The 11,277-nt window shown below is 45.9% G+C and overlaps 1 protein-coding gene across 1 annotated transcript; it reads right to left on the bottom strand.

The window, feature by feature from the left end:
- Positions 1 to 6,838: 6,838 nt before the first annotated feature.
- On the bottom strand, positions 6,839 to 8,763 carry ngb (neuroglobin). The gene is made up of 4 exons (XM_056591241.1): positions 8,666 to 8,763; positions 8,088 to 8,196; positions 7,678 to 7,797; positions 6,839 to 6,991 (listed from the first exon to the last, which is right to left on the bottom strand). The coding sequence occupies exons 1-4, from the start codon at positions 8,761 to 8,763 to the stop codon at positions 6,839 to 6,841; spliced, it is 480 nt and encodes a 159-aa protein (XP_056447216.1).
- Positions 8,764 to 11,277: the final 2,514 nt, after the last annotated feature.

The raw sequence follows: 11,277 nt of genomic DNA, 5'->3' as shown, positions 1-11,277 counted from the left end.
TTAATGCATAATGCTACGGTGTCTTCAGCGGCTCAGGGTAGATGGTATTTAGAGAAAGTTGCGGCATCACACACACGCAATTTTTGGGTGCATGGTCTTACTAATTACGTCACAGACTTTAACACTGACTTTAACAACGCCAAAATGTGACTTTGTTGAGAATCTTTTAAATTGAAAAACATCCTATGTGTAATGCATGGCACAAATCAAACGGGTTAAAAATAGAAGGTACATATTTCTTCCGAAATAAGGTTAGTTTAGAGGGGACACCAGAATGGGCGTGGCTCTATACAGTAGTACTTTTATTTCACTCCGAGAATATTCCTGTGTAGGTCTGGTGGTATTCACTGAACTCTCTGTAAAACACTGTTGCATGTTCCTATTTTGTCAAGCAATGCAATCATCTGCTTACATTCCAAACAACCCAAGTACAGTAGCGAAACATGCGCCTATGCCAATGTTTTATACTAATAATCTGTATAGTTCCTAGTTTTGTATAAGGCGGTCTTTTCTGTTCGAAGGGGACGGTTGTACTTGCCAAACTGATTGTAAGAATCGTGTGGATTGGTCCCATCGCTCTGTTGCCGTGCCTTGATGACTAATTGTATCCTATGTGTGACAATCCAGCATGGCCTGAAATATGCTGCATGGACCGAGAACTAAAGTGCAGGGAAGTGGAATATAGAGACACCAATGTAACTCAACACTATGGTTTATATCCCCTCCTCACCATACAACACAAGGCGTGTCAATGCCACTCATTACTGTGACCATCACCCTCACTATTATTTTATCCTTGTTTTCCATAGTATTTGTATTCGAGGTGGATTTGTTTTTTTATGTTTTCCTCATTCGACTTGCATATTATTTATTTGACTTTGTCTTTCTCAGGCTTTTTGATTTTGGTCAGATTACTTATTTTGTAACACGGTTGTTAGCTGTATTTGACTGTCCTATTCTGTGACAAAGAGTGGAGGGATGAAACATTACCTATTTTCCTTTAATAATGTGTATATGTGCCTTATTCTAAGGCATATATTTCAACGCTGTGCCCAAAACTAACCAGGAACTATAGCAACATGACTTGTGCTGTTTAAACTCGACCACAATGCAAGTAACGACAGTTGGACTGTAAATAATTTGGGGCACTTTGTTTAATAAGTAATGTAATTGTGTTTCTAATTACATATTAATGTTTAATGCGGATATAAGCAGTATTTATTTCCTTTTTCGTAAATTGTGACCTTTACTTCGATGAGGTTTATTCATTGAAAAAAATCTGATGCCCCTTATGAATGCATGCAGTTAATGTTTTAAATATTATTCTGTCTTTTGACCTGACCTTTACTTTGTATTGATCTCTTAGCATTATGGCTATATGTCAATCCTGTGCTGCTCCACGCCTTTCTTCTGAATTCATGGCTATTCTTGTTTATTTATCTCCAACATTTATTTTAAACTGTTGATTTTCACACTCAGATATGACCATACAGTACATTCCTCCTGCCGACTGAGCTGTTAATGCCTGTTATCATCTCACTCAAGAAAAAGAACAGGGGCACAGCTTGTGAGATCGACCTCCATCAGAGACCAAGGTCAAAGGTCAAACGTTAGGTAATGTGGCTCTCCAATTAAAATCAAATGTGTTGATTTAACGCCATCGCAGTTCCATGCACGTGTCTTTTCTTCGCTGCTATTCCAGCCCAGTGCTCATCAGAACTTCTCTTTACGCTGCACAAACAGAGAACCTCGCGAGTCACATTATTGTGGCATTCCGGAATCTTTATGCGTAAAAGAAGACGTATTTTGCACAAACTGTTCGATTGGACAACGACAGCAACTGCTATGACTTCAAAAACACATATATCAAGACATGTATCGTCATCATCTGTCCATAGTCAGTGTTTAGTGCGATCTGTCTCGGTCTTGGCTGTGATTCTCAACCACAGACTGACCCTGAAGCAGAGACCCCTGTGCTGGGACGCACCCATAGAGAGGGCTGGCAGGAGCATGGTGTTCAGGGGCAGACGTCAGTGATAGCCTGGGGCCTGAGGCAGTGTTCCTGCATACAGACGAGGCCTGAGGCGGGTGTGCTTGCACAGCGACCACCTCCCACCTCTTTGGTCCACACAGCAGGTGATTGAACGGAAACCCATTAATAAAACAAGCCCACGGACCCTGCTTGAAAAAACCAACGCGGAGAAGTAAGACACAGACAGTTTTTCGTCGGATGACCATTGGACATGTGAGCAACATGCGACACATCTTCCCTATTCAATCATATTCATTTGTAATCCACACAAAGCGTATGCTACACCATTACATAACAAGCATTCTTGATTTAATCGTTGCATAAACTTATGTCGGCAGTGCATGACATTTCCCCGTCACCCCTGGCAACTGATTAATGAAAGGTGAATTCCTCTGGGTGCGAGCAGCATTCTCCCTCGCTCCTGCCCAGATGCTCGCTTGTGACGGAAAAGGAAAGTGTCTTAAATATGTTTTTCAGTACTAATTATAGCAAAGTGCTCAGTTGATTTCTGAAGTGAGCCGTTTGTTTGAGGGCAATTATCCCCTGTTGTGGGGCCTGTATCTCATTGATTCAGACACTGTGTAACTTGAAAGGAACGGTTATACGGGCCATTTCAAATGTGCTTCTTTCTTTTGCTAGAGTTTATTCCCAGTATTATTAGCTTGCATCTGTTATCCATTTAGGGGTGCTGGGAACGGCGTAGGCTTGGCCCTGTGCTCTGATTCGCCCCACTGCTGTCATTTGTAACCTGCATGGTTATTCAGTTCCTCCCGAGGCTGTGGGCGATCCAAGGAGGGGCACTGTGGCTTTCATTGTGCAGGTGACAGGGGGTGCCGTAATTGCAGCGCGTCTCTCTTGGATAATGGCTGGAAGAAAGCAGTCAACACTGACCTGTTTGGCAGATAATCTGCCACCCCCGGCACCCAACAATATGATTTATCATGTGAGTGGTGCCTTGCCCAAGCCCCCCCTTCCCCCCCTTCCAACAAAAACAAACAAACACACCACTCTGGACTGTCACTTAACAGTTGCCATGACGACGTTCAACCATGCCACCCCCCATCCACATACACACACACACACACACACACACACACACACACACACACACACACACACACACACACACACACACACACACACACACACACACACACACACACACACACACACATTTAATTTGAAAAGAAACCATTGCAGACTTTCTAAAAATAATAATGTTGCCAGTTCTCAAGACTCCTCAGACAAGCAGTGTTCAGACCCAATCATGCAGCCCTCCAACGTCAACGCAGCAGATCCACGCCAGAAATATTCAGGAGTTACTACAACAGCAATCCAAAAGTTCATGCAAGAACAAGATGCACATTGTATGCAAAACCAAGGAGTGGTCTCAATGACGAGCCCTTGTTAATGTCACTCACATAACGGGTTATCTAACCATCGCTCGTGGCCTCAGACAAGTTCAACATGCTTCTCTCTGGGGAATAAAAAACAAACCAACCCTGCCAAGAGAAGTCTTGCGTTGGCGTCTGTGTGGACCGAAGCGGGACACAGCATATTGTGCCAGGCTGAATTAAGCAAGTCTTACTTTTTCGGACAGGGCTTGAGAGGAGAGGCGGATTAGGGCCATGTCAGCCCCTTGCTCCAGCAGTGGAGCAGACAGCCAGCCTGAAACGTGCTTTTTAGGACGATGAGTAATGAAATAGAAATTGAACGGAGTTATTAAATTGATGCAATACGCATGCCGTATTGGATGGAGGTTCTCATCATCTTATGTTGCAGTGTTTTTGATTTTATGAACTAATACTGAGATGAGCAACATTAGCGTGCATTCTGAAAAGGCCAATCCTGACTCTGGGACAGTATTTGTTGCCGATGTGTGCGTTGTTTGTGCTGGAGCATGATTATAGACTAATGCGTCTATCCCTCTGACCCTTTAGCTGAGATATTCCTTTTCTCTTCGTCTTCGTGGCTGAGGGGAGGCAGCCAGTCTCTTATGTAACACAGCTTGGTAGCGGGAGGCAAATCAGCCGTGGTGTGATCGATTTCAGACCGTCAGTGCCGCGAGACATCGTTAGGGTCAGTTATCCGTACGTGACAAACGATGGGAAGAAGAAACAGAAGAACGGTCACAGATGTTTACTTTTATTTTAATCTCAGCAACACCCACACACACACACAGACAGACTCACACATACACACAATAGCATTGGAGAGTTGTATTCAACTTGTGTTTAAGAGTTGGATCCGATGTACAGGCTGATGGGCTTGAGGGATGTGTGATTTGCGTCGTAGCTGTCCAATGGGAGGTCATTCTTTTGGTTCAAATGTTAATGCGTGGCTTCAGTCGCGGCAGGAAAGATGAGGTAGACGTCGACACATCCAAGAAACACGCTTGGACGCTTTAGAATTTTCAAACAAACTTGCAGTTGGTGAACACAGCTGCCAAAAGTAAAAACCTACACCAAGTTCATCGTAAATAGTTTACGCAAAACAACAACCATCTGCATAGGACAAATTACTGTAACCAAGATTTTAAACACACCACCTACACACACACAGTGAAAATATATCATAGTTAGCTGGAACAGTTCAACCACTGTTTATGGTATAAAATCTTTGAGTCACACACTAAAATAGCAAATGGAAAATACAATACAAATACAAAAATTAACCAATATCAAAGGCGCTGTAAGCAATATCTATTTGTTAAAATAAGTGTTAAATAGCTCTATATTCATCACTGATCACTGATAACAGCCTATGGACCCATATCAGTCACATGGGCCTCTCAGGCCCTCCTCTCTAGAGTAAACAGAAAATAAATGTTCTGGAATTCCCTTCCAACTCTATCCAATCAGGAGTGAGAACCCCACAAAGAGGCAGGGCTCCCTAAAGGGTGGGCAGCGCGATTTCAGTGTTGACTGACAATGGCGGAACAGGCGAAGGTACCGATGCCAGCGCTCTCAAGAAACGGCTTACACTGATGACCACGCCAAGCAAAAAATAAAGGCAGAAGTAAAGAGAAGGAGAGCCAAACCAGACCCACATTTATGGTGACGGAGGGAGGAGGGAAGGGAGTGCTAACGGCAAAAAAGGATAGGAAGTTAGCCTGAGCGAAGATTGCTAACAGCTCCTTCCAGTGTCAAAGGGGATTTTCTTATGCCTTTGCTACCTTGAAGAAAGCTAAATTAATTACTAAATTAATGAATGAAAATAAAATAATCTAAATCATACCTTATTGCTCCACATCGGTCCATTTACCAGTAAGACAAAAGTAAAAACAACAGCAACAAACAGGGAGTGTGTGAGTTTTGGTAAACCAAGTAGTCTCCATACTAAAAAACACACAGATCAGAATACAAAAATAAACTTTGTGAATGTAAACATAGAAATTAAAAGAAACAATATCTACATATCAGCAGCTTGGATATACAGTTGTATTTTTATATACAAATACTTGGCATATTGTTGCTTAAACTACTTATTTTGGCATTATGAGTGATTCAGAATCTTAAACACAGTTTTATAGCAGCAACACATAATGTACGATCTCAGCAAACAATATATTTCTATATTTATATATATATATAGGTATGACGTCTCCTCTATCAATAAAGGGAGAGCAAAGTTAGTAGTACGGTCGTCCTTGACATAATCAAAGAAACATAAAATACATAACTCTAGAAAAAATAGATATAGATATCTGTTCCCCACAACTAAAGACGAGGTACCGGTGGCTTTTTCTGACGGATTAAGTACTTCACATGGACAACATTTCTTTGTCCCAGGCAAACCACTTCACGTTGACCAGGAGTAAAATCCTAAAACAAAGAGCCAATTAGCTGCTGTTTTTACATGGCTTCAAGCGGAGATGTTCATTGTTTGGCTTATTCAAACTTTAAAGTAAATGGTAATAACAGTCTTTTAGCGAACAGTCAGCAGTCAACAGTTCCAACAGCTCAGGCCTGGTGAACACTTGAAAATCAGAAGGTGCGCACAACAGTGGCGTAATAACGGTCAAATATCCCCAAGTAATGAAAGTATAACAGTTCTCGTCCAAAACAATTCAAAAGTTTTCTATTGTCATTAGATTAACAGTCACTGTAAAGTCATCTAGCAAAGTTGTACGCAAAAAAACAGGAGGTATGATGTATATCTGTATGATCCATCGTTAATCAGAGTGAGGTAACAATAAACAGGTGTTATTTCCAACCCAACCTTTTTCCTATAATGCGGCCCTGTATCCAAAGAGGACCTAGAAACGCCTGTTTGGGTCACAGTAATCATCACAGCTTAAACACCACGTGATGCCTAAGTTATAACATCCAGGGTTTCACATTTTGCTAAGAATAATCACGAAAGATCACCACAGTCGTTATTATTTGAGTAGATATATCAACACCAATATTTACAAAGCATTTCTTCACCCTGCAAAGGCTACTCTCCACATCTTTCGCCCGATAACGAGGGCCTCAGGTTTTATAGAAGAACCCCTTTTTCTGGCATGAATGCATCATCGTACGGCAGCTACAACGCCAACCCCTCTACCAAAGAGAACTCAGCGTGCCCCCTTTCATGTGATCTGACCGCGGTAGCACATCATCAAGTGTGCCTACACTATACATCCACCCCCACTACCGCCACCACCACCACCACCACCACCACCACACTGGCACCCTGTACTCTGAGGGAGCGACTGAAAACCGTTACACAAGTACCGCATTATGATGACAACCCCGGGTTGGGTGGGGGGAGGGTGATCGAAGCAACGACAGCCTCCTGTGTATGGGACCGCGGGCGGCGTCAGTCGGCCTTGTGCTCGCCGTTCTGGGCCCAGCCGCGGCTCATGGCGGACACCACCACGCTGTACATGTTGAGCCAGGCCTGGCGCAGCGGGGCCGTGTAGGTCTCACCCAGGGCGCACTGCAGCATGTAGAGCAGGGACTCCCCCACCACCTGGGGCCCGGAGACAGCACAACCACACAACCATACATGGACACGATGACAACACAACGACACGACCACAAACAACACAACAACACATGGACACGAGGACAGCCAAACAACACATGGACACGACGACAACAAAACGACACAACAACACGACAACACATGGTCAAGGTGACCACACAACAACACATAGAGGACGACAAAACAACAACACAACAACACATGGACACACGACAACAACGCAACACAAGAACACATGGATACGGAGACAACACAATGACACAACGACACATGGACACGGCGAAACACAGCAACAAAACACAACAAAACAACAACACATGGAAGCGGCGAGAATACAACAACAGAACAACAAATGGACACAACGACGACACGACAACGCAACAAACCAACAACACAACACAATTACACAACAATGCATGGCCATGGTGACCACACAACAACACAACACAACAACACAAGGACACGGCGACAACACAACCACACAACAACACACCAACACATAGCCCCAACGACAAAAAACGAGCAGAGGGACAGAACACAGTGCAAAGATGTGAGGTCAAGAACACGAGGTCGAGGGAGAGAGAGACAGCTGGACTGATTATTTTTGCCTGATATTGCATGTTGGCAGCAGCAGTAAAAAAGAGGAAGCTGTATTAGAGAGGGAGACCTACGGCGAAAGACTGGGTGTCCACTCCCACCGCCTGGTGCTTCCTCCCCAGGTTCAGCAGGAAGTCCTCCAGGGACAGCAGGTCGTCCAGGTGGCTGACTGCCGCGTCCACCACCAGCATCACCTGAGGGAAGGCAGGGGCAGCGTCAGACACCGGGAGGGCGGTCACACACCCGCACCAGGACGGCCGTCACACACTCACACCAGGACCGTGCAACACTGCCCCGCTGCAGACATGAACTGTTTGAGCCGCTGTTTGACATGCAGTTTTCACAGATTTATGGATGGCCCTGTGTGCGTGCGTGTTTGTGTGCCTGTGGCTTTATGTGTGTATGTGTGCGGTTGCCTGCCTGCGCGTGCGTGCGTGCACTGCAGGCATGTCGTGGCGGTGGATGTGGTGAGCAGGAAACTCACCTTGGTGACATGGTCCAGGAACTCGGGGCTGGCCAGGCAGTCCTGTGTGGAGCCGCAGCTTGTGTTGTATTGGAAGAGCCCAAGTAGGGCCGGCTCCAGCTCAAACAGCCTATTTCGGTACACACGCACACACCACGCACAGTCACAACCCTGTTCTCTATAGCTGCGTGCACAGATTGTATACATTATATGTTTACACCCGGCCATCTTTACCATCTCGACGTGTGATGTTCAAACGGACGTGTTTCTCCCTTTCCTTCTCCTCCACTGCCTGCCTGAGTAGCATCTGCCTCAAAGTAAATTGCACACTATTGCAGCCTGTCGCCAAGCAACACATGAAGCCTCTGGTCTCTGCGAGTGAGTGAAAGTGTGCGATGAAGAAGCTGGCCGGGGTATATCTCGTCTTTCGTACTTCGTACCTTTAGGACATGGTCACACACCATGGCTGTCCCTTTCCCCCCAACTCAGGAAGACTCGCTCATGGGAGCTTTGTCGAATCAACGGGTTTTCGTATTCTTTGCTTGGATGGGAGTGAATTGTCTGAAGTGGGAAGGGCAGGGGAGGGCAGGGAAACTTACCTGGAGAACATCACCATTCCGTGAGGAACTTTGTTCCTGCCCAGGCTCTCCCAGCTATCCCGTATCATCTCCTTTTCTTTCTCCGTCAACAGCTCCATCCTGCCTGCACGTCAACAACAACAACAACAATAACAACAAAAACAGCAGGTTATATCTCTGGTTTCCGTTTTTTTCTTCTTCTACTACAGCTGGACCTTGATCAGCTGAGCTGTTTGAAGCCAGTCCCACCATAACACTCAGGGAGAATCCACGGTGAGAGAGGGAGAGACAGAGACAGAGAGGGAGAGAGAGGGAGAGAGAGGAAGTGCCGGTCCACCCACCTGGAGAAAAACAAGTAACAAAGTCCAGTCTCACATGAGTGCGAGGGGAAACTGACCTGAAACGGGTTCACACATGAAAGAGAGGCGGGAACGGCTCGGAGATGAGACACTGTACCTGAGTTAGATCTCCCTCTCGTCCCTCTCTTCTTCTCTGTTCACCTCTGGCGGGTCCGGCCGGGGCAGTGGGATCCTTGGATGTGTGCGTGCGTCAGTGTGTGTGGGACTGAGCGAGTGTGCGTCTGTTTGTTTGAGTCTGAGGAGCGTCTCTGCCTGACACCTTAGTGTGCACTTGCGTCTCTCTATCCCCCCTCCGTCCACTGTGCAGTCAGCGAGAGAGAGAGAGAGGCAGAGAGAGTGAAGGAAAAAGAGAGAGAGATGGAAAAAGAGAGTTTCACCGCCACGCTCTTATCTGTCACACTGACTGCTATCTCTCTCGCTCTCTCTCTCTCCTCGCTCTCTCTCTCGCTCTCTCTCTCCTCGCTCTCTCTCTCGCTCTCTCTCTCATTGCTCTCTTTCGCTCTCTCTCGCTCTCTCACTCTCCCTCCATCGCTCTCTCTCTCTTTCACTCTCTCACTCTCCCTCGGTCTCTCTCTTTCACTCTCTCTCACTCTCTCTCCTCCCTGATTCTGTCTTGATATGCTCTGTCGCTCCTCAGAGCTGGGTGGGGGGGGGGTAGGGTCGGTGGCACTGGAGGAGACACAGACAGAGGGGTCTTTACACCGAGACGAGCCACAGCTCCTCCTGCAGGTGAACCCGGGGGAAGAACACAGTGAAGAGCATGCAGACAAACACGCACGTGTACACACACACACATTCACACGCACACGCACGCACTTACGGAAAACATGGACTTTGCCCGTAGCATCTCAATGTAGATTTCAAACTAGACTTGATTGAAAGCACGATTTAAAAAATATATAAAACTAGATAGCGTACGACATTTGAAGAGATGGATGTAGTTTTAGTTCAGGCCTCGGATTGTATTTATTTAGCTTTAGTGTGTGTACCTTTCTTCCATTTTTTCCTTATTGTCTTTAAGTGTATTTTAATGAGTGCCTTTCAGCTGTCTTTAAACTGTGATCCCTGCCCATGTGAAGCCTGCTGAAGGTTCTTTGTGTTTGAAAGGTGCTATTTAAATAACCGTGCATCGCCTATGGTCGGCTGGCCTCTTCAACTCTACACTACCAACATTAAATGAGTGGGAGCTTCATTATTACACGCTGGCGTTAGCTGTGTAATGAGAGCCCAGCGTGTCACCTTGAACCAATGGAATTATATTGTTTATGTGCTCCTGAAAGAGCCCTGATGATAACGTTTGCTGGGGCACATGCACAGCCTCTCATTGATTTAAATGAGACCTTCAGCTCCAAATGTAATCCTGCCCCCCCCCCCACCACACACACACACACACACACACAGACACACACAGACACAATAAACACAAGAGCTTGTTTAAAATAACAAAAACACATGCATAGATCACCTGCGCAACACACGCATGTTTGTGTTTGGTTGGTTGTGCTTTGGGATTCAGCTCCTCATCGTGTTAATTTGCATTAAAGACTTTGTGTGTGCGAGCATGTGTGTGTGTGCGTGTGCGCACATGTGCATGTGTGCGTATGTGTGTGTGATTGGTTATTTTGCAGCCACTCGACGGGGAATAGGAGGTGGTGCAGCACACTCCTCAGGGACCACTAGGCAGCATGGGGAGGAATACAAGGTTCCCATGACAACCCTCCCGGAGCCCTTGAAGCTTTGTCATGTGATGTACGAGAGCTCAAGAAAGGCTCCCCTGTGATTATATATCATCTCTCCACGCTGGCACTCTGTAGGGAGAGAGCCGTGCGAGCTGAGAACTTGCAGAGTCGCCGCCAGCCTGGAGAAATAAAGCCAGCAGGACCTGTCCTGCTGGCTGTGATGGTACCGTCGTAAGATGGCAGTTCAGTCTGGCAACACAGAATTATCTCTACACCAGCCCGCTTATATACAAACACTTGACTCCTACACAGAGGTTGCTTTGCCCCTGAAAAACTCAATCATAATCCATCATTCTGACGTGAGGTTAAAGAACAATTACTGCACTCGATCGCGATGGAGCCGCAGACCTATAGTCACATTCAACTCCACTCGTCTCCATAGTAACGCGTAAAATGCGGATGTGTAATGACAGCGGGCCGGTACCGAGCGGTCTCTGGCTATAGGTCTGGCTGACCGGGGCAGGCAAGGTCCGGTAAAATACATATTTTTGCATCTGGTCAGTTAAAAAAAAGAAAAGAAAAAAGAAATCCCTCA

The sequence above is a fragment of the Gadus chalcogrammus genome, chromosome 5 (genome assembly GCF_026213295.1).
Source record: "Gadus chalcogrammus isolate NIFS_2021 chromosome 5, NIFS_Gcha_1.0, whole genome shotgun sequence".
In the NCBI taxonomy this organism is placed as follows: domain Eukaryota; kingdom Metazoa; phylum Chordata; class Actinopteri; order Gadiformes; family Gadidae; genus Gadus; species Gadus chalcogrammus.
Note: the sequence above shows the minus strand (reverse complement) of the source record. Positions and strands in the feature narration are given on the sequence as shown.